Genomic DNA, 22,486 nt, shown 5'->3' with positions numbered 1-22,486 from the left:
TGCGCCAACAAATGCCTAAATAGTGTGGAGCTAGATCTAGGATGCTAACAATTGATAGCAGAGCTAGCACTGATATGCCTATCTAGAAGGCTTCCTAGGAACGGGATGTTAGGATACTAGCTGTTGCAAGTGACTTTAGTCCCACCTTACTAGCGGGAGGGGGCTACATGAAGCTTATAAGAGAGTAATCATCCTCTCATCACGTATGTTTTTTGAAAATGGCTCTATACTTATTATGGGTTATGATGGATCCGACAAACACATAAATGCGACACAAGTTCGTGGGGCTGGGCATGTGACCCTAACCATAGCCTACGGGGAGATTAAAAAATCCTTTTTTCGAGGTAAAAAATCCTTTTCTTAGTTTCTTTTATCTATGTAGAGTTTCTTTTCTGTCGAGAATCGGGTAGCCTAGTTTTTCTTTCTTTTTTTTCGCAAAAAAAGTTTTTTTTTTCTTTTAAGATTTTTTTTTTTTTTGAGGAAACAGCCGTCACTTTATTATATTGCAATGTTTAAAGGGATACAAAACTGATCTAGCGTTTGAACTAGCCAGAGGTGACGACCGTGTGCTAAAGAAGCAGACTCCGAGCTAAGCTGTGTGCTTCTACGTTTGATTCTCTTCGTTCGTGAACAAAGTTCACCGAATAGAAGTCTTGTCTTCTTGCCTTTATCTCATGTAAGACTGAACTGAACCTGTCCAGGTTCTCTCGGCCAATGCTCTGAATAACTTCAAGGCAATCCGATGCTATAACCACACTCTGCAGTTGCAAGTCAGCTGCAAGAGCGAGAGCTTCTCAACATGCCAAGGCTTCAAGCGTCGCTGGATCGCTAATACCTTGTACCACAACTGCTGACGCTCCGAGATAAACGCCATCATCTCCACGGCACACCGCCGCTACAGCTCCACAATTCTGGTTCTTTCGAACGGCAGCATCTACGTTGATTTTACTGAAACCACTGGGTGGCGCTGTCCACTTGTGAGCCACTTCTTCTCTACTAATTGTGCATTGGCTCAGCTTGCTCTTTGGCGTGGCCATCTCCAGGTCATTGAGAAAGTTCTCCACAAAGCTATGAGTTGACAATGGACTCTGAAAAATATTTTCATGGAATACCTTCCTTCTTGCATGCCATATCACCCATAAAGTGACGAAACACCTGATGAGATCCTCGTGCTTAAGAGTTGACATCATCGCAAAAATCCACTGTTTAGCCTTCGGTTCGGTTGTCCTCTCCATATGCTCTGTGATCTCCTTTGGTACCAATGCCCAAACACAACGGGACATTGTACATTCTAGTAACGAGTGGCGCCAAGAATCAGCCTCGCCGCATATACCACATGACATGTCAGGCGCCATATTTCGCCGATACCGTACATCACCCGTCGGGATTGACTGTTTGGCTAACCTCCAAATAAATACACGAATCTTGGACGGGATTTTAACCTTCCACAAAGACGTCCAGTAGCTCGGTCCCTTGCACACCGCGTGGCCCAGTGGTAGCATATCAAAGCCCAATCGGCCTGCACACTCCTCTTCCAGCTTTCCTCTCAAAAGGAAGGGAGAGAAAAAAAAATCCTCCAGCCGTCCCCTCTATCCCGATGGCGATCGGCGGCGGCGGCGGAGGCGGGAGCTGGAGCATCCACGGCCGCCCCGACGTCACCTCCCGCTACGAGGTCCTCGGGCGCGCTGGCTCCGGCGCCTACGCCGACGTCTACCGCGGCCGTCGCCGCTCCGACGGCGCCGCCGTCGCCCTCAAGGAGGTCCACGACGCCGTCAGCGCCCAGCGCGAGGCCGACGCCCTCCTCGCCGTCGCATCCGAGTCCTCCCCACACGTAGTAGCCCTCCTGGACCATTTCCCCGGCGGCGACCACGACGACGACGTCCTCGTCCTCGAGTGGCTCCCGCTCGACGTCGCCGCCGTTGTGCGCGACGGGAAGCGCGCCGGCGGCCTCCCGGCCGCCCAGGTCAAGCGGTGGATGCTGCAGGTCATCGAAGGCGTCGCCGCCTGCCACCGCGTCGGCCTCGTGCACCGCGACCTCAAGCCCGGAAACCTGCTCATCTCCGAGGCCGGGGTGCTCAAGGTCGCCGACTTTGGTCAGGTTAAATTCCTCAAAACTTTTTTCTCAGTTCGGCTAATGAGTTTATTTTATGGATTTAGTCGTCGAGAATTGGTTCTCTTTCGGTAGTAGTATGTCGAAACTAGTTGGTGGATGATTAGTGGTGGACATCTTTCCTCAATTGACACAGAATATTGGATTTGTGTAAATATACAATTTTTTTTTTGATTTCAATAGTTATACTGAAATAGAAGCTGCTTCTGCAACACCTTAGCGTTTGATTTAATGGACTCCAGACATTAACATAAACATGATAGCCACACCCACAATTAGAGCACCTAAGAAGCTTACGGGCAATGGATGAAGCCATTGCTGGAGCAGATGCGATGTCCCTCTCCTGCTCGATGCAGGGTGCGACAAAGAGTCGGTGTAGTCGATCGTTGTGTCACTGTGTGTACCGGCATCCTTCGGGCCACACAGACACTTACCCGGTCACCGGTACCGTAGGTGATAATCTTTCCGTTTTGCAACGATCTCACTAGATTGGATAGGATGTGGGAAGCAAGGTGGAACCGTGCTTGACCTAGTCTACCACAGGTGGATGGTGCTCCCCTCTCTTTAGTTCTAGCGCTGGTGACTGGGGACGAAAACCACTTGTTGATTTGGGTGCCTCCGGCCGGGGGTGTTAGGTGGGCGAGGGGCATGGAAGCTGGGTTTGTGGCCCCTCCCCTTAACGTTATCTTTTCCAACTAAGTCGGAGCTCAATCCGACATGCAGCACTAGTGGTCTCTAACTCTTTGGCGATATAACTGCCAAGGAACCATTTTATTTGCAATTTGTATATATACATCCAGAATAATTTGATGATACAAGGATCATCTACATCTAGAGCTTGGAACTATTGTTCTGGAAATCATAGGAATCTATTGTTCTGAAATAGACCTCTGAACTACATGCTTTTTATGGACGTTGAAGTGGCTGTGCTCCAACATGGAAGTTAATACCCGTTGGAATTAAAATGGGGCTTATAATAAAGAAATGAATAAGTTACGAACAGTTATTGATCAGCACTGAGGTTAAATATCTAGCTATCTGTTTCATGGGTTAATGTATGGTGTGGTCTCGCCTTTAAGTATGTGATTTTCCTAAATTACATCTTAACTTTTTGAGATGTGGCTTTGTGTGCTGTAGCTTTATGGGTTGATATTATGCAAGGCATACCTGTACACCGCACAATTTGGAAGCCATATGTTGTGACTATTCTTCAATGGTCCCTACCTTGCTTCCTTCTAGGATAGTTAATTATTCACATCAGCGTCGCTCCAGCCATTAGATGAATATAGTCGAGAACTTCCCGTATTTCATTAGCACACACAAACCCTGTTTTAGGCTGGATCCGGTGGATGGATTGTTTTCTGTGGTTTATAGTGTTGGAAGTTGGCAATATGTTATTTATAGGTCACCATCTTCAATTTCAGCAGTTGAGCTGATGCATGATCAAAATAAGTTGCATTAGATAAACGACTAACAAGAGCATTTTAAATACTGTTAAAGAATTTTCCTTGAAGTAGTCAACAACTCTATGAAATATACCCGTGTTTTATATACAAAGATTGCTTTGGATTCTTAATTAAGTTCTTACATACTGTTTTATATTCACAATTTCAATTAGAAGGATTTACGACAAATAAATTATTTTTTCATAGCAGTAACAGTGCTCTACTAAGGGGCAGGCTTATTTCTTTTTTTTCGAGAAAACGCAAAAGAATTTGCGTTTCATTGCATTGAAAAGGAAGGCAACAGGTTACAACCTCCAGAGAGGAGGGACACACACACAAACACACGCACACACACACACGACCGTCCTCACAAAGTGACTACAACTAGGTGAGGAGGTGCCTCTAACTTCAAAACGCAACACCAAAGGGCTTCGTCTAGCCTAGCCTCCAGCCATGAATGGCGAGGTGTCGAGACTCGGAGCAACAGGGCTGTGCCACAACCAATGCCAAACACCTCGAAGGACAAATGCAGCTCCAGCACAGCCGAGGCCAACGTACCTCGCACCCATAAATGCCTAGAGAGTTGGCAGGTGGAAGGCAGGACCTGGCTGGGACTAGTGTAGTAGTCGTCGGGGAGTGTCGTCGCCGGTGTAGTGCACCCCTGAGTCCAGCACCCAGTGCGGCGGACATGCCAAAGGAACACATCACCACCATCTCTTGCTGCCGCATCGGGTACTCCATGTGCAGCCCAAGCAGCGCCTTCAAGAAGGGAGCGGCGCGGAGACGCCGTCGCTGCCCGGTCCGGCAAGCCGAACCTAGGGTTTCCCCCGGTGCTCGTGGAGGATGTCCAGTCAGGGTTATGACAACGCCTCCATGGAGGTAACGACACCCTCGGGCGTCGCCGTTGTCAGCACCAGCCATCACCGTGCAGGGATTTCGCCCAACCCAAGAACATAGACTATCTAAGACCACCAAGAGGGCAGACTGGAGATGGGGATCAGGTTGCTGAGGAAGAAAGCCAGCACTGGTAGGGGAGCCAAGTAGTGTTGCCGTCGAGGTAGGGAGGCACCGACCAGCGCAGGCCAGCCAACAGTTGGGAGCACGTCGCCAGACTGGTGGCCGAAGGGGCCAGCCACCGCGCCGTCGCAAACCATGGCTGTCATCCGCGCTGGCCCGCATCCACCACCGCCAGGAACCGCCGGGGCACAGCAGAGCAGGCACTGCCGCCGCTCGCGTGCTCATCTGCCCAGCAGCTTCCACCGGCGGCGGCTGGGAGGGTGTGGGAGGAGGGAGTGTGGTGGGCAAGGACGGAGGAGAGCCGCGGGCCGGGGCAGCCCCGCGCGGCCCAGATCTGAATCTCCGCCTCCGTCGCGCGCAGCCGGCGACCGGCCAGCAGCCGCCGCCTCGGTGGCCCGCGCTCGTCGCCCGCCATGGCAGCTCGACCTTCTCTGCGCAGGCAGCCGCCTGCCGCCGCGCATCCGCACCCACCCGCCGCGCCACGCTCGCGCGCCGGCGCCCGAACGGGGGCCCCGCCGCCGCCGTCCGCCGGCAAGGACTTTGCCTGCCAGCATCCTCCGGCGGCGGAGAGGGAGGGAGGGGGACGAGGAGGGCTTGGGGGCGGCTAGGGTTTCGCCACCCGAGTCGCCCCAACCAAGGGAGCGACGCGGGGGCAGGCTTATTTCTTGTGATGGAACACATGAAGCCTACATCTGGCCTATCATATGCTTTCTCCGTTCACAAATATAAGACATTTTAGACATTTCAAAGTGAACTAGATACATCCTATTTACTCACAAAAGAAAAAAAACTAGATAATCCTATAATGAGTGAATCTACACACTAAAAGTAGACTAGATACATATTAAACTAGATGAATGCACAAAAAGCTAAAACATCTTATATTAGTGAACGGAGGGAGTAGTTAATCAAGTTTGTCTTTTTGTGTTACAGCGGTATGCTATACCTCTGTACTGCTTTCAATTGTTTGTATCAGTTGGTTTGATTTTGAGAATTTCTTTTGCTCTTTGTTCTCCCTCAGGCTAGGTTTCTTCAGGAACAGCCAACTCATGAACCGGAAATTCCTGCTGCTCAGGAGCCAGAGAGACTCACTGCAGCTGACTACCTAGATGAGATAGACCAACTCCGGGCCAAGTCCACTTATGGAGATGTCGACAGAATGAGCCTTCAGGATGGAAACACCTCATGTTTTGCCACTTGCAGCACAGCAGACATCGACGATGATCCATTTAGAGCGTCATATTCATATGATGCTGAAGAAGACATGGGGGATGAAGAATCTGGCGCCTTCACTTCCTGTGTTGGAACACGGTGGTTTAGAGCTCCTGAGCTCCTATACGGTTCAACCAACTACGGCCAAGAGATCGACCTGTGGTCACTAGGATGCATTTTGGCTGAGCTTTTGAATTTAGAGCCTATATTCCCAGGCCAGTCTGATATTGATCAGATTGGTAGAATCATCGGGATCCTGGGCAATATCACAGAAGAGTCCTTCCCAGGCTGTTCAAATTTACCGGATTACAACAAGATCTTCTTCAACAAGGTTGAGAAGCCTGTGGGCCTTGAAGTATCGCTTCCTAACAGGTCTGCTTCTGAGGTTAGCATGATAAAGCGTCTACTCTGCTATGACCCAGCAAAGAGGGCCAGTGCTTCTGACCTGCTGAATGACCCATACTTCACCGAAGAACCCTTACCTGTACCTATTTCTGGACTACAAGTACCAGCATCCAAGGGCGAGGACGACGACGATTCTGCGGAGGAATGGGGTAATTTCAGAGACGGCAATTCAGATTCGGACATTGACGAGTTTGGTAGCATGGATGTCACCAAGACCGACAAGGGTTTCAGCATACGCTTTTAGCGCCAAAGAAAGATGCATACGGTGAACACGATATCTCTGTACCATTTCTTGCAGACCTGATGATGATTGTAACATGTTGTATGGGAATTCCAGCAAGTTGTATTTTGTAAACTGTGCGATTATGTACAAGAACCAGCATTCTCCTGGTGGAAATAAAGTTGCAGCTCAGTGCATGTCCTTGTGCTGGCGTTTGTCGTCCGTTCCTAGAACGCGAAACATTCGCAAGTTGCCACTTAAAAATGCAGCGAAACGGGAAGGCGCAGAGTGGCCTTTCAGTTAATGAGCAAAATTTTCAACCGTCGGATGCCCATACGGACGGACACGCGCCCGGTAAGTTGGTGAGCCTAAATAATCAAATCATGTGGCTGCACCTGCAACCCTATCTCGAACTCGCCCGTGCCCCGATGTCGAGCAGCATCTTCCTCTGTTCGGCCCAAGTGCGCTATGCCAGCCTCCCGGCGCCTCTCCGGCAGCCGGGCCGCCACGCCCGGCTTCCCCCGGCGGCTCCGGCGTTCGTCTCTCACGGCAGCCATCGCCCTCCTCCCCTCCACTGGACTGGCTCCGGGATTCGGATGATCTCTTCTTCCTTCGGTGAGTAGCCCTTTGCTTGCTTCCTGAATGAGTTCTGCACTCCCGGGAACTTCTTTTGATGCGGGCTGTCTCATGATGTCTCTCGATTCAGCTAGCTGCAGATATGTTTGGTCCTTGGCTGTTGGCACCCTATTACTCTATGATTCTTATCTATCCGGGGCTCGATTCATTTGTACTTTTACCTCAACCCGCCAGATCAATCTCGAGGTTCATATCTGATCTTTGTTTTGTGACGAAGTGCAGTGCTCGCAGGAAGAAGACGCAGAAATGGTATCTGCGCTTCTTTATTTGGCGTTGGAGCTCCTGAAGCTCTGGTCATTGGAGTGGTTGCTTTGCTGGTTTTTGGGCCCAAGGGTCTAGCAGAGGTAAACCTTGCTCAGGCAGGGGCCTGCCTTCATTTTATCATAGTTTGTTGTCCACTAATTTAATTTCCAAGTAAAGACATCATCGTTTGAGGCCCTATGATTTCTCAACCCCCTGGATGTACTGCCCTGTTTAAATGATCATACAAACTATGTAATCATAACTCTTTCAGCAAAATAAACGTATATGAAAAATAAGCTTTTCTTTTGCGTACCAGTGGAAATCGGAAGTAAATGGAAATGTGGGCCAGTATGTCACTCTTGTTTACTTGTTTGCAGGTAGCCAGGAATTTGGGGAAGACTTTGCGTGCTTTCCAACCAACTATTCGGGAGCTACAGGTTGGTTCAGGATTTACTAGCTGCAATGTGACTAAGGATTCTCTTGTGTAATGTAATCTGATTCTATGCAATTAGGATGTATCAAGGGATTTCAGGAGCACCCTTGAAAGAGAAATCGGACTTGATGAGGATCCACCGTCCACGAGCTATAGGCCTCCACCCACAAATAACAGCCAACCACCTGCTGTCAACCAAGGTTAGTTTTTCCAATCCATCCAAAACTTCTTTCAATGAAATGATGCCTAAGTTGTGTAAAGCATTCTTTTCGGAACCTGTATGTTTAAAAATCATGCTTGTCAGTCAAACAACAAAAATACCCGGGGTATGCATTGTTCTGAATCTGATCCAGCGATCTCTTGGCAAGTTATGTTTCTTCATTACCATTTGCTTTTGATAGTACGGGAGCATATGAACATATCGTGTCAGCTCCCAATTATTGGATAAGATCCTCAATCCCTTGTTTAGTAAGTTTATCGTGTAATTGGGAAGGTATTTTTTAGTTTGTGCCTTGAGTCAATGAGACATAATATCTATGATTTGTTGCTTCGTTTCGATTGTTAGGCCTTGCACAAAAATGACCCCATATGAGGAATAGAACAATCCTTCTATCTTGCCCCTGGGGCGAGAGCCCTGACACTCCCTAACCGTTGAACAAAACAGTTTTCGTCATAGTTCTTTTATCTTTTTTTTTTTATAAATACGAACAAATGACCAGCTTCTGTAAAGCTTATATTTAATCAAGTGTATAGCATTCTCCCTGCTCTTCATCATGCATGGTTTGTGCCATGATTGAAGCTTAAGGCCCATGATTTTTAAAAGGCTGGTTGCTCTGAATCTGTCAGAAAAATGGTGCCATATTTTCCTCATACCAGTTAATCAGCTAAAAAGATGGATTTCCAGCAGCCTACAGAAGTCATTGATGTTAAGAATCCGTGGCACTGCCTTACTGTTGTTTAGATGTCAAGCCTGAAACAGCTGTGCCTTACACCAGCGAGGAACTCATGAAAGTAACTGTTTTTTTTAGATGTCAAGCCTGAAACAGCTGTGCCTTACACCAGCGAGGAACTCATGAAAGTAACTGAAGAACAGTTGGCTGCATCCGCAATTGCTGCCTGGAATGCGCAGCAACCTCCCTCATCTGAACAGCAAGGTCTGCAATATAGTTTTGTAGTTTATTGAGTTATTTACATGTTTCAGTATTATATAAAAAGGGAAATTCTGCATAAAGCCAGTAATATGTCAGTTTATGACATTTTTCGAACAGTGAGAAACTTTTAAGTGCATATTTGGCAGGTTATAATGACCTTATGATTATTAGGCTGTACAAAAGTACTTCCATACTAACTTTGCTACACCACATCCTAATATTTCAGAAACAGCAGCAGCACCTTCGCAAAGTAGTGACACAGCATCATCAGGAGAGGGTGATGGTGCTGTGACGAACGAGTCCAACTCAAGCAATACTGAGAAGGTGAAACCGAGAGATGAGGCGTAGCAATAAAAACAGAAAAATATATCAAATGCAGAGTAGAGGAGGGTGAAAGCTTTGGTTTCAACTGGTTCTAGAAAATCGAACGAAAATGTTCTGGTTTTCCACATGGTGAGGTGTGTTGGCCAGGTCATGAGTGATTCCGAGGCTTCGAGTAGTAGCGGCTTGGTCTGTTTTGCTATGCTGTTGTGTAGCATCGAGAGATAGGTAGGTGATGTAAGATTGAGCTGTGTATATCCTGGTCGTCCCTCAAACTTCTTGTTTTGCCATGGCTGTTACGACCTGCCTATACCATATTTGTCATTGTGTATGGTGAACAGATAGATTTTGAAGGGATTGATATATGTCCATGATTTGTGCGCTAATTTCCATGTTTCAATCCCTTGGGATTATTAGCCCACCCAAAATCGACCTAGTAAATGAACTATTTGGGATTTCTGGGATCTTATATTAGGGCGGGATAATATACTCCAATCTTTTAAGTATACATTATAAATTGCAGAAGCTATGTGGTTCCCCTGTGTGGAATGTCATTTCAGTGCTAGGGTAGTTGCCTCTTCAGGTTTGATCCATGACTCCTTCTGTGCTCAACATGTCCTCGTGCCTGATAGGCAAAGCCCAGTTGCCACAACTGACGACCCCTGCTGTTCGAAAATATCTCTCCTTTTGCGCTCATTTTCCACACAACTAAAAGACCTGTGCGCTTCTGTTGGCTGCCAACTCGACTTCAAACCTATTCCGGCATGATCCAACAGCAAGAGTCACTGAACAGTTCACAACCTGCGGTAGGTGTCGTACGCCAATCATGCCTGAACTTACGCACCAGATCACCGTTGAATAATGTCATGTCAAAGCTCGACAACTTATTGAACTACAAAAAGTACAAAAGGTGATCACTGACAGTGGTTAATCAATCCAAGAATGAGAAGCATGTCTGCCGTGATGTTGAGCAAAATACAAGAAAGCCAGAAAGGGGGTGCACGATGCTTACACCAAATCCCAATAATAAAAGAAAAGAGGAAAAGCTGTAAGTAACACGACGAGCAGCAAAATCCAAAAAATATTGAGCAGCCTCAATCAAAGTACGTCCAGCTAGCGACTCAACTGAATATATCTATCTTGCAATAAGCATGAGTGCGACGCACAATCGTTTTCACAATGATTTGTTGATTGATTCACACCAACGACATCCTATAAACCATATCTCTACACAAAGTCGTCGGATTTGGATCAGGTTCTTAGCCGGAGCCATGTCGTCGCCCTCGTCATTGCCTGACACTTCCGACGCCGACGTTTCTGACGGCCCCGGGCCGGCCAGCTCCAACCTCACGCTGATGTACATCATCATCGCCGTCGCCATCGCCGTCGTGCTGTACTTCGCCGTCGGCTACGGCAGGTCGCTCCTATCCGAGTGGCGCGCTCGTCACGGCGACGGCTCGCTTCCTGCCACCAACCTCGGGATGAGCATGGACGACATCGCCGCGCTCCCCACCTTCACGTACAGGGCGCGAGCGGCGCCGACGCCGTCGCCCCAGGGCAACTGGGGCGGGAAGAGGAGGAGCGGCAGCAAGGGGAGGGCGGCGGCGGCGTCGGTGGAGTGCGTGGTATGCCTGCAGGAGCTGGAGAACGGCGACGTGGTGCGCGTGCTGCCGGCGTGCAGGCACTTCTTCCATGTCAGCTGCATCGACGCCTGGCTGTGCGCACACTCGTCGTGCCCAGTGTGCCGCGCACACCCCGAGCCTGAGCGAGCGCGCCCCGGCGAGGCTGCCATGTCGCCACCGTTGCCGCAGCTGCGTCGCTGCGACGTGTCGCCCGAGCGGCCTACGGCGACTAGAATCTTCGCGGACATATTGGCACAATCGCCGCTGAGGATCGGAGGCTCGACGAGCGGGTCGAAGGAGAGGATCTTGTCCAGGTCGCCGTCACCGGCACCCATGGTGCGTGACTACGTCCTCTCGATGTCTCCGTCGCGGACGCCGTTGACGCATGGGATGGTGGACGAACGGTGTTCGTTGTCGCAGTCGCCGCCCCAGATGCTGGAGGTTGTGGTGGTTCGGTCGCCTTCTCCGATGAGGTTCGGCCGTCAGCCTACGACGACGTGCGTTGGCGTGTTGGAAAGCACAGATGCAAGTATGTCGGCATCGCTATCCCCGCCGGCGACATTTTTTACAGAGGAGTCGTCTTCTAAATTGTCACCGGAAGTGCCATAGCCATACTAAGTAGCAAGTATGTACAGGAACAGAGGCAGCAAATGTTACATTGCCACCTACTGTCCATTTAGTTGCACAGTGTGCATTAAGATAGAATGAACAATGGCTGTCACCATTGCTTTAAGGTGCATTTTGGAGCTTGTTATCCGATTCTTAGCGCCTGATCATTTTGCTGCAAAGAATGTAAATATTCAGTATCGAGCATGTTTGACAAAGAAAGAGCAAAGTGCCCTTAAAGCTTTCTTTCTCCCAGTTCATGAATTGTTAGCAAAAGATAGCTATGCACTCTTTTCACTTTTATTTGTTGCATTTGCAACTGCAACAAAAGATAATATGCAAAAAGGGGATGTCCTCCTCGAAACAGGCTTTCGCCCCGCTATATTAATATAGCACACAACCGATACAACATAGGATCCAAGGCTGGGCAAACAGCACAAGCATGCCCAAAAGAAAACACAAAAAAAAAAAAAAAGAGGAACTAATACCGAAAGGGTTGGATCAACGAAAAAGAAATGTCTCGCAACCGTTGCGCCCGCCGAGAATTCCCACCATGCTCCTAGCACTCGGAAGCCCCATGTACCAAGCATCACCTTCAAGAAGGGATGCGACGACGCCGCTGCTACCCGGAGTGGTCCTAGGGTTTCCCCGGTACGCGCAAGGACAGGGAAACATGGCTCCACCCAACGCCATTCAAGAAGGAAGGGTGGTGCCCGTGAACATCACTGCGTCAGTGTCGGCGAAACCGACATGGATTTTTCCCAACCCTCGTAACCCCGCCTTGGACGCTCCATCGTGTTCCACCACACTCGCCACCCACCACCTCGCGCCACCACGTCTGACGTGGGCATTACCCTTCGAGTAACCGACGTTGCCCTATCCTGTATTGACTAACTGGAGGCCCATGAAGACACCTGAAGACTAGATGGGCCACTAGGTCGGCGCACCAGAAGATCCCTTGACGGGCAAGACAAGGAAGCGAACAAACAAGGAAAGATTGGATCTAAACTACTGTAAAACTAGTCGTATTCGGTTAGACCTCTTGAGACCTGGCCTCCTATATAAAGGCCAGGAGAGGGGCTGCCGAAGGATACGAACAATCTTAGCAATCTTAGCCAGGAAAAGCTTAGAGCTAGGTAACCCTAGCAACAGCAATCTCGCCTAGATCTCAGCCGAATTATTCGGTACCCCATTGTAACCCATTATTCTCATAATCAAAGAACAGACAGGCAGGACGTAAGGGTTTTACCTCATTGAGGGCCCCGAACCTGGGTAAATTGCTCTCCCCGCTTGTCTGTGAACCGATGTCTCGTGTCAGCCTACAGGATTCCGTCAACCCTAAGCCCCTATCGGAGGGCATTGACGAGGAGTACCCTCGACAATTGGCGCCGTCTGTGGGAAGCCTGTCGGCACAAGGCAGGTCATCGGCAGCACCAGTTACGTCTGCGGCGCCCTTACTTGAGTCGCCGACGCCAGCAAAGCCAAGAGATCCGGTCCGCTGCGGATCCTTTGAATTCGTACCGTACCGCGAAGAGCTTCACCCGAACCCTATGGCATCGTCTCGCAACACGGAAGCTATTTTCGGTGGCGTCCACTTCGTCGTCGACTCCGGAGGTTTTCTTCGCCTCCCCGGCGCCGGTGCGTCCCACTCAAAGGTCGTGCCTCAGGAGGGTATCCCTTCGGCAGCAACCTTAGAGACCTCGCCCAGAGGCATGCGAGAAAGCATCCGTGAAAGTCTCGGCACCGCAGCTGGACAAAGGAAGAGACGGAGGAGCTCACATCGTGAAGAGGAGGGCAGAACAGTAGTCCACTCCCGATGCTATGACATGTCGTCAATCAGAGGACGCACCCGTTCTCCACACCTCTCAGCTACAGAGCAACTTGAGGAGCCATGCTATCTTCACTCTTACTTCGATCCTAAGGATGGCCGGGAGAAGTCCAGCCATCTATTAAGGAACTGCCGACACTTCCTACAGATTCGACAGTTCTGCGACGACCTTAGAACCGAAGCTGCATCAAGAGTCCGCATAATGGAAGAGAAAGCAAAGTCCTATGGTCATCAGCCAGAGCCATATGTACCAGAACCATACGAACCAATGGAAAAAGATGAATATGTACCAGTCGAAGCATTTCCAGCACTGCGTGGACAAATCAACATGATCCACAAAACCAGCTTTTCAAAGAGAGAAATCAAAAAGTTCTCCCGAGAAGTAAAATACGCAGAAGTGGCCATGATGGATACGCCAGATTTTATCGACTGGTCGGAGCAGAGCATCACCTTCAGCAGGGCGGACCACCCGAAGGCCGTCCCAAGGCCCGGTCACGCGGCCCTTGTCCTGGAAGCGCAGATTGGGGGATACAATATGGGTAAAGTATTTATGGATGGAGGAAGCGGCCTGAACTTGTTATTCGCCAGCACGATGAGGGCGATGGGTCTAACAGTCGACATGCTAAAAGAATCCGACACAGGGTTCCATGGCATCATACCGACTCGACCCGCTTACTCGCTGGGCAAAACATCGTTGGACGTAGTCTTCGGCACGCCCAGTAACTTCAGAAAAGAGAGGGTCGAATTCGAGGTAGTCGACTGGGAATCTCAGTACCACGCCATCCTCGGCAGACCTGCGTTTGCCAAATTCATGGCCGTGCCTCATTATGCGTACCTGAAACTAAAGATGCCAGGCAACAACGGGACCCCAATAACCGTTCATGGCAGTTTCGCTCGGTCAGATAACTGCGACAGGGAATTTCAGAAGATCTCCTCGAAGTTTGGAGCTAAAGAAGAACTCAACGCGATCGACGCCACTACAGATCACACACAGCCACCAGCCAACAATCGAAACGCAAGATCCGACGAGTTCGACACTGCAAAGGAAACCAAGAAGCTGCAGGTGCACCCTACTGACCCGAAGAAAACGGTCAACACCTCGGCTGACCTAGCTGTCGCATAGGAAAGCGCGCTCATCGAGTTCCTCCGTGAGCGCTGGGAGATATTTGCATGGGAGCCATCCAACATGCCAGGTATCCCCAGGGAACTCGCTGAGCACGCCCTAAATGTTGACCCGACGGCCAAGCCAGTACAACAGTCGATGCGGCGATTCTCCGAACCAAAAAGAAGGGCAACCGGTGAAGAAGTTAATCGACTCCGCAAGGCGGGATTTATCCGAGAGCTTAAGGAATCTGAGTTGGTGGCTAATCCAGTCATGGTGCCGAAGAAGGACACCACCGCCCTCCGCATGTGCATTGATTACACTAGCCTTAACAAACACTGCCCGAAAGATCACTTCCCATTGCCCAGAATAGATCAAATAGTCGATTCTACGGCCGGGTGCGACCGTCTCTCTTTTCTTGATGCATACTCCGGATACAACCAGATCAAATTGAAGAAGGAGGATCAGGAATTAACCGCGTTTATCACTCCACACGGCGTTTTCTGTTACAACGTCATGGCCTTCGGGTTGAAAAATGCGGGAGCTACTTACCAACGCTGCATGCAAGCCTGCCTCGCAGAACAGATCGGGAGGAACATTGAAGTCTACATCGACGATATCGTGGTGAAAACAAAGCACGCAGCCACACTCATCGACGACTTGCGAGAGACCTTTGACAATCTGGACAAGTACAAAATCAAGCTAAACCCCAAGAAATGTTTCTTCGGAGTGCCAGGAGGACAAGTACTCGGGTACTTCATATCAGCCAGAGGAATCGAGGCTAATCCCTTGAAGATCAAAGCTATTCTCGACATGGAACCGCCAAAGAATCTGCACCAAGTGCAGCAGTTGGCAGGCCGATTAGCAGCGCTTAGCAGGTTCATCGCGAAGCTAGGGGAGAAAGCTTTGCCCTTTTACAACCTGATGAAAAAGTCAGAAAAGTTCGAGTGGACGAAAGAAGCACAAGACTCCTTCGACAACTTGAAGAAAATCCTATCGACCTCACCGGTGCTCGTAACTCCGCGCGAAAAGGAGACATTACTGATGTACATAGCCGCTACAGCTCAAGTCTTCAGTAGCGTTTTGGTTGTCGAACGAGAAGAAGCAGGGAGGGTTCACGGTGTGCAGAGGCCCGTTTATTACCTCAGTGAAGTACTTACCCCCGCAAGACAGAGGTATCCTCATCACCAGAAGTTGGCATATGCAGTATGGAGGTCGGCTCGCAAGCTGAGGCACTACTTCACGGAGCACCCGATCAAAGTTGTGAGCGAAGCACCACTGAAGAGCATAATGACCAACCCGGAAGCCACAGGTCGAGTGTCTCAATGGGCTATCGAGTTAGCACCACACGACATAACTTACGTCAACCGAACAGCGGTAAAATCCCAAATCCTCCCAGATTTTGTGGCAGATTGGATCCAATCACAGACACCAGCGACACCCGACATGTCAGGGTCATGGGTGATGTACTTTGATGAGTCAAAGCGGAGTACAGGAGCAGGGGCAGGAGTAGTGCTGATATCACCACAAGGAGATAAAATGAAGTATATACTACGCATGAATTTCTTCCTGCCGACAAACAACGAAGCAGAATACGAAGCACTGCTGCACGGAATGAAAATGGCGAAGGCATGTGGCGCTACGCGCCTAGAGATCTACGAAGATTCGAACTTGGTGGTCCAGCAGTCAATGAACCTGTGCGATGCAGTCAGTGATAACATGGTTGCTTATCGGCAGCTGTATCAGAACATGGAGGCTAAATTCGAAGGATGCGAGCTTAAGCACATCGGCAGAGCCAGTAACGAGGAAGCCAACACTTTGGCAAACATCGGGTCCACATGCTCCCCCATCCCAGATGGAGTTTTTTACGAAGTGATCGCTCAAAGATCAATTAAAGAAAAGCTGTCTGGAAAATCATCGGGTGAAGAGTTGGAAAAAAGCTCACTGCAAAAATTCGGCTGAAGAATCTTCAATCCTTTCTTCCGAACAAGTTCTCCTCCTCGAGCCTCTATGGACCGAACCATTCCTAGCGTACCTGTCGAAACAAGAGTTGCCAGAAGACTTTGTGGAAGCTAAGCGAATCGTCAGACGATCAAAGGCCTTCACAGTAATAAATGGTGAGCTTTACAAGCGCAGCATCTCAGGGATCTTCCAAAGGTGCATCGCCATTGACGATGGAAAAGCACTGTTACATGAGATACATGAAGGAACCTGTGGGCATCATGCAGGGAGCAGAGCTCTTGTGGCAAAAGCCTTCAGTGCAGGATTTTATTGGCCAACAGCAGCTTCGGATGCTAGGGATCTAGTCATGAAGTGCGATGCGTGCCAACGTTTCTCGTCGAAACCACACGCTCCTGCAACGAATTTAATGACAATACCCTTGGCATGGCCATTCGCTCAATGGGGACTCGATCAAGTTGGGCCGTTGCCCAGATCATCACCCGGAGGACACACGTACTTACTGGTTGCAGTCGATAAATTCACTAAGTGGATTGAGGCAGTACCAGTGCGAAATCAAAAGGCTGAAACGGCGGTCCAATTCTTTAAAGGAATAACCTGTCGATTCGGTATGCCCCACAGCATCGTCACAGACAATGGCACCAACTTCGATTCTGAGGAATTCAGAAAATTTTGCGATGATGGAGGAATCAAATTGAAATTCGCATCAGTCTCTCACCCCCAGACCAACGGTCAGGTGGAAAGGATCAATGGTTTAATAGGGGATGGTTTAAAGAAACGCCTTAAAGGCGCAGCCGGAGCCTAGGTTGAGGAACTACCATCTGTGCTATGGAGTTTGCGAACCACCCCCAACAGGTCGACTCAATACACTTCATTCTTCTTGGTGTACGGAGCCGAAGCAGTCCTGCCAGCCGACGTCCGATTTGAAGCGCCTCGAGTAACAGCGTACACAGAGTCCTCCTCCAATATCGCGCTACAGGATGCCGTTGATCTCCTTGATGAAGCACGAGATATTGCCTTGGCAAGAACAACGGTCTACCAACAAGCACTGAGAAATTATCACAGTCGACGAATACGTAGTCGAAATTTCAGTGTTGGAGATATGGTACTTCGGCTGAAGCAAAAAAGACCCTTGAAGCTGGAATCCCCATGGGAAGGACCTTACATCATCACCGAAGTGATACCAGGAGGAGCTTATCGGCTCAAAAATCCAGCCTCAGGAAAAGATGTCGAGAATCCGTGGAACATCGCGCACTTGCGACGGTTTTGTACATAGAATACGATTATTTTTCAACGGCCTACAAGGTTACTTTGCATTATGAATAAAGATCTAATCAGATTTCTGTTACCCCTTTTTTTTCCTTGCTTCAGGCTTTGACACCCGAACGTAACGTTCGGAACCGTTTTCCATCGGCTCTAACTCCCATCGGGAGCACTGGCCCAGAAAAAACGTGTTCACACGATGACATTAATTAAATACTCTCTACGAGAGCTAAGATTAATGACACACAAAAACAACCAATCCAAGCCTCGAAAAATACGCGAGTGCTGCTGACAAGGTATCAACTTGTCAATGCCTATGGATTGTAGGCTAGGGTTTAATTGGAAGTAGAGGGTAAGTAGATCTCGAAGGTTTCAGCCGAAAAGTACTCGACGATTATGAAAGCTAGGGTTTGTAGACAATGATTCGATGATCTCCTCGTCCCTCGACTCCCCCTTTATATAGGAGGTGGAGCCGAGGGATTCGTGTAGTACAAATTACAGAGTCCGGGACGGTTTCTAACTCATCCCGCCAGATTACAAAATAACACTTCCTATTACAACTCTTGACTTTCCTTGATATATCTTGGGCTCCCGAATCTTCTTATTCTTCGGGTAGTGGGCCTTCAGTAAACCCCGGGTACTATCTTCGGTAGGCCCATTTGGGATGCCTATGTCAGTAGCCCCCGAGATTTTGCTTGAATCGTAGAATCAGGGAAAATCTCCACTGTTTATTTTTATTCGAAAGCTTCAACTTTTTTATATTTCTTCACATAAAATTCTATATTGTACAGGGATAATGGTAGTTGGGGCTAGTTCATCTGACGGATCAGGTACTAGTTAACTGCTCTAGTGGCAATCCGCAAAAACCTACTTCAAAATCACGTCCCTGGACATGATCTCGGGATACTGGTGTAAACTTCGACAGGTGCCGCTTAAGGTCTTACCATTCTGTCGAGTCCCAGTCAAATTTATCGGGTACCTAACGCGTCCGTTAGGATTTTTCTTCGTATCTGTTGATACGGATAAAGGTAGCAGAGCGCAGTCTTTGGCGATGCCACGCCCAGCAGAACGGATCTGGGGTCTTACCTTCGCAAATTTGCGGCATTCAGAAATTGATCGCAACTTCGGCGTTCTGAGAATATATTGTCGAGTGCTTTTCCGGCTGTTGGAATGGCACATTTTATCGAGTCAAATATGACTTATATTGCTCTCCCGATGGGAGTATATGTAGAGTTAATTATAACTCGAAAGATACTCTCTTGCTTTTCTATTTTTCCTTTGTTAATTTCATCGGGCACGCGAACAGCGCTCCCGATGGGAGTAGCCCCCGAGGCTACAACCAAGAACTTGTGCTTGGTTGTAGGCTCAACATTTTGGTCCACCTTGTCGCTATATTGTCATTATTTCCCAATATGATCTCTTTCTTCTTTTTTTATCTCTCGGGTGCGCGAACAGCGCTCCCGATGGGAGTAGCCCCCGAGGCTACAGCCAAGGACTTGTGCTTGGTTGTAGGCTCCCGCAATTTCTATATTGCCATACTCGAAATTTTACTTTTTGTCGAAGTAGCCCCCGAGCATTTGGGCAAAAACTTGTATTTGATCAAAGGCTCCCGAAGTATTTAATAATTCTCCCTGTCGCCAATCTTCTTTTATTTTCCTTGTCGACATGCTTCCCTTAATCAAATTTACTTCATCCCTGTTGAATAGTCGTGATTTTTCTGCCCTGTGGGTCCATTGCTTCCACCACGTTGACACGTCGTGCAAGTGGGGGACACACGTCCTCCGCTTTTTCTGGCGCACGTACGGTAACGCCTATCTCAGTAAAAATACCTCTTTACCCTTGTATCTAGAAAATCTTTTCTCACCACACGATTTCTTCATCCAACGGCACACTGCTTCACCCGATTCTTATATAAACCTTTCTTCAACCTCCGTTCATCCCCTCGCTTGCGCCGCTCATCTGTTCCTCTTCGCAAAAACTTCCCTTGCGCCCAACTCTCTCTGATCTTCCACACTCACGAGCATTGCTCTGCCCATTGTCGTTGATGCCACCGCGCACGCGACTCTCTCGCCACAGTACTCCGGAATCCAAGATGGCCGCCGAGGATCTTGAGTGGGAGAGATCCAAAATCTCCAACCAGGACACCAACATGCTGAAGAGGCTTGGCCTCATGAAGAAGGAGGACGCCATCCGCTTTCCCAGCGAAGAAAGCTACCCCAAGCCTCCAATGGAGTACCGGGTTAGTTTTGTTGATCACCTCATCCGCGGCCTTTCGGCCCCAATTCACGATTTCCTCCGCGGCCTTCTTTTCGTTTATGGGATTCAACTGCACCAGTTGACCCCCAATTCCATCCTTCACATTTCTATTTTCATCACACTTTGCGAATGCTTCCTCGGAATCCCTCCCAATTGGGCTCTGTGGAAACGCATTTTCTGCCTCCGCCGCAATGGCTCCCACAACGTCACTTATAACATAGGTGGCGTTGTTATCTGTGTTCGTACTGATGTCGATTATTTCGACGTCAAATTTCCTGATTCTGTCCAAGGATGGCGCAAAAAGTGGCTCTACATTCACGAAGAAAGCGCCAACTCCGTTGAACACAACATAGTTCCTTTCGACGGAAGTGCCAGAATTCAGCGCCGCCGCTCCTGGGATGCCGAAGCTTCTGAGGAAGAGAAAAAGGCGACAGAGGCACTCATGTCTCGTATTCGTCAGCTTCAAAACACTCGAGGCAAAGAGCTGTCTGGTGTTCAAATCACTGCCTACTTCCTTAGGATTAGAGTGCAGCCTCTTCAGGCTCGCAAAAATCCCCTTTGGACGTATTCTGGTAAAAATGACGCCAACAGAATCTCCGGTGATCTTTCCACCAAGGACTTGGAGAAGTTGATTCGAAGACTTTCTCGCCTGGGCAAAGATCCAATTCCTTCCTCTTGTCGCGTGGAGCCGTACAGCTCCGCCAATCCACTCCCCGAGGTATTTTGTCTTCCCGAGTTTTTATCTTGTTTCGCACTTTCTCTGCATCTCGTTGTATTGTCATCTCTTTAATTTTCCTTTGGTCACTATTTTTTACAGAACCATCCTACTATGACCTCCCTTCCTCCTCTTCCGGAGGGTGGAGAAGTCGAAGAACAGGCCATCGTTGCCGAAGATACTCAAGGTTCTTCTATTCCTGAAAGTGAAGTCGCGGGTTCTCACAAATCTGCGGCTTCTCACGAAAAAGAAGTTGAGTCTGAAGCCAGTGAGTCGACGCAATCCCTTCCTCCTGCTGTTTCTCCAAGGAACAAAAGGAAAAGGACTGATGCCGAGGATTCTGGCACCTCTAAGGCTGAAGAAGTTGTTCCTTCTCATCCGAAGGCAGCTTACGATCCTTATGTTGAATCCCTCGTCAGCTCGTAAGTCGTCTTTATTTCTCCCTTTTTTTTTTTTTTTTGTACTCGAAATATTTATCTTGTCTTGCTTTTTATGCTGCCGATTTTTTGATCAACAGTGATGACGAGGAAGAAGTACCAACTACTGACGTGGCTCCTCGGACAAGCACGTCACGTACTGTACTTGCTTCAGACACGCTAGTTGAAGGAGAAGAAACCTCGCCTCCTCAACAAAACGTCGTCACCACTACTCCACCATCAAGCCCCCTTGCTCCTTCACCAAAAAGGACAAGGGTTGAAAAGATTGTTGAACCTGCCCCTCAGTTGGGCAGTTCGTCGACTCTGCTCTTAGATGATGTAAGCTTGTCGACATCTATATTTTCCTTATTTTGTTTTTTCACACCTTTTCTCTTTTTCATGCCGATGTTTCTCTTGCTGTGTTCACCTTGAACAGCCTATGATCAAAGATCTTCTCCGCATCGGTTCCCAATTTATTGGATACCGTGAATATGCTAACAGAGCCGAAGGTAACGACCTTTAAACTTGCCGTTTTTTCCTTGACTTTTTGCTCCTGTTGCTTGTCGTGATTTTTGATCTTTCTTCTCTTTTTTTTTTTATATCTCGACAGAGAAACTTGCAGAGGCCAACGAACGTGCCGACGCACTTGCTCGAAAACTTGAGCAAAGTGAGGCGGCTCGCAAGAAAGCCGAACTCGCTGCTAGCAAAGCCAAGGCCGAAGCTGATGAAGCCAAGGCGAAAGCTGCTGGTGTCGAGGAACTGCAGAAAAAACTTGAGGATGCTACAGCTGCCTTGGATGAGCACAAAGCTGCGCAAGCTTCTCGTGAAGAAGGAATCCTCAAGCGCCTGAAAACTCAGAGTCGCCGCACTTTCAGTAATTTTGCTGATCCCTTCTATTTTTATGAGAATCGTTGTTTCTTGTCTTTTCACTAATGCTTTGTTTCCTTGACAGCCCAAACAAACCAGGATTTTGATCTGACGAATCCTGTCAATGACCCTGTCCTTGACGCACTTTCCTATCTGGAGCTTCATGGATCCGAGATTCGTGAAGGTGTGTCGAATGCTAGCGCAGTGTTGTCGGCATTGTTCCCCTACTTCTTCCCGAAGAAAGAGGAGCCTGCAACTTTCCTCAACCTTGCCAAGGTGTTCAATACACCGGAAGACCTTGGACTGAAGATGCGCCAAGAAAATATGAAGGTTGCCGTTGAGAACACTGTCGCGTTGGTTGCTGACAGTCGACAGACTATTGACTGGATGAAAGTTGGCGACACCGAGCAAATAGAGCAGTCAAGGTGGAAGTCGCTGATTAAGGCAGCCAAGCCCAACACAAAGAAGATCTTGGCCTATCTCGGGATTAAGCCAGCGTCGACTCCTAGCTCGTCAAGGCCGGAGGTCTAGTTGCATGCCTCTGTTTTTCTTTCTGTTTCTTTTGCTCTTGTCGCCAAAGTAGTCATTTGGCGACACGTACTTCCTTAGCTCCACTGTAATGCCTTTGTAATTATTCCAAGAGATTAATGAAAACTTCT

The 22,486-nt window shown here is 48.8% G+C and overlaps 3 protein-coding genes across 4 annotated transcripts; all 3 read left to right on the top strand.

The window, feature by feature from the left end:
* Positions 1-1,538: 1,538 nt before the first annotated feature.
* Positions 1,539-6,612, top strand: LOC127313917 (cyclin-dependent kinase F-1). Its single transcript, XM_051344399.2, has 2 exons — positions 1,539-2,098; positions 5,594-6,612. Exons 1-2 carry the CDS (start codon positions 1,598-1,600, stop codon positions 6,431-6,433), a joined length of 1,341 nt encoding a protein of 446 aa, XP_051200359.1. The 5' UTR covers positions 1,539-1,597; the 3' UTR covers positions 6,434-6,612.
* Positions 6,613-6,786: 174 nt separating this feature from the next.
* On the top strand, positions 6,787-9,579 carry LOC127313920 (sec-independent protein translocase protein TATB, chloroplastic). 2 transcript variants are annotated; one of them, XM_051344402.2, is made up of 6 exons: positions 6,787-7,024; positions 7,277-7,389; positions 7,666-7,725; positions 7,801-7,921; positions 8,750-8,875; positions 9,099-9,579. In XM_051344402.2, the coding sequence occupies exons 1-6, from the start codon at positions 6,793-6,795 to the stop codon at positions 9,218-9,220; spliced, it is 774 nt and encodes a 257-aa protein (XP_051200362.1). In that variant the 5' UTR covers positions 6,787-6,792; the 3' UTR covers positions 9,221-9,579. The 2 variants fall into 2 exon arrangements, with proteins under 2 accessions (XP_051200362.1, XP_051200361.1); XM_051344401.2 differs by having other exon boundaries at positions 6,788-7,024; positions 7,268-7,389.
* A 727-nt stretch (positions 9,580-10,306) lies between these two features.
* On the top strand, positions 10,307-11,660 carry LOC127313918 (uncharacterized). Its single transcript, XM_051344400.2, has one exon. The coding sequence runs from the start codon at positions 10,345-10,347 to the stop codon at positions 11,422-11,424; it is 1,080 nt and encodes a 359-aa protein (XP_051200360.1). The 5' UTR covers positions 10,307-10,344; the 3' UTR covers positions 11,425-11,660.
* The last annotated feature ends 10,826 nt before the right edge of the window (positions 11,661-22,486 follow it).

This window comes from Lolium perenne, chromosome 7 (assembly GCF_019359855.2).
Source record: "Lolium perenne isolate Kyuss_39 chromosome 7, Kyuss_2.0, whole genome shotgun sequence".
In the NCBI taxonomy this organism is placed as follows: Eukaryota; Viridiplantae; Streptophyta; class Magnoliopsida; order Poales; family Poaceae; genus Lolium; species Lolium perenne.
This window is presented reverse-complemented; position numbering and strand designations above follow the sequence as displayed.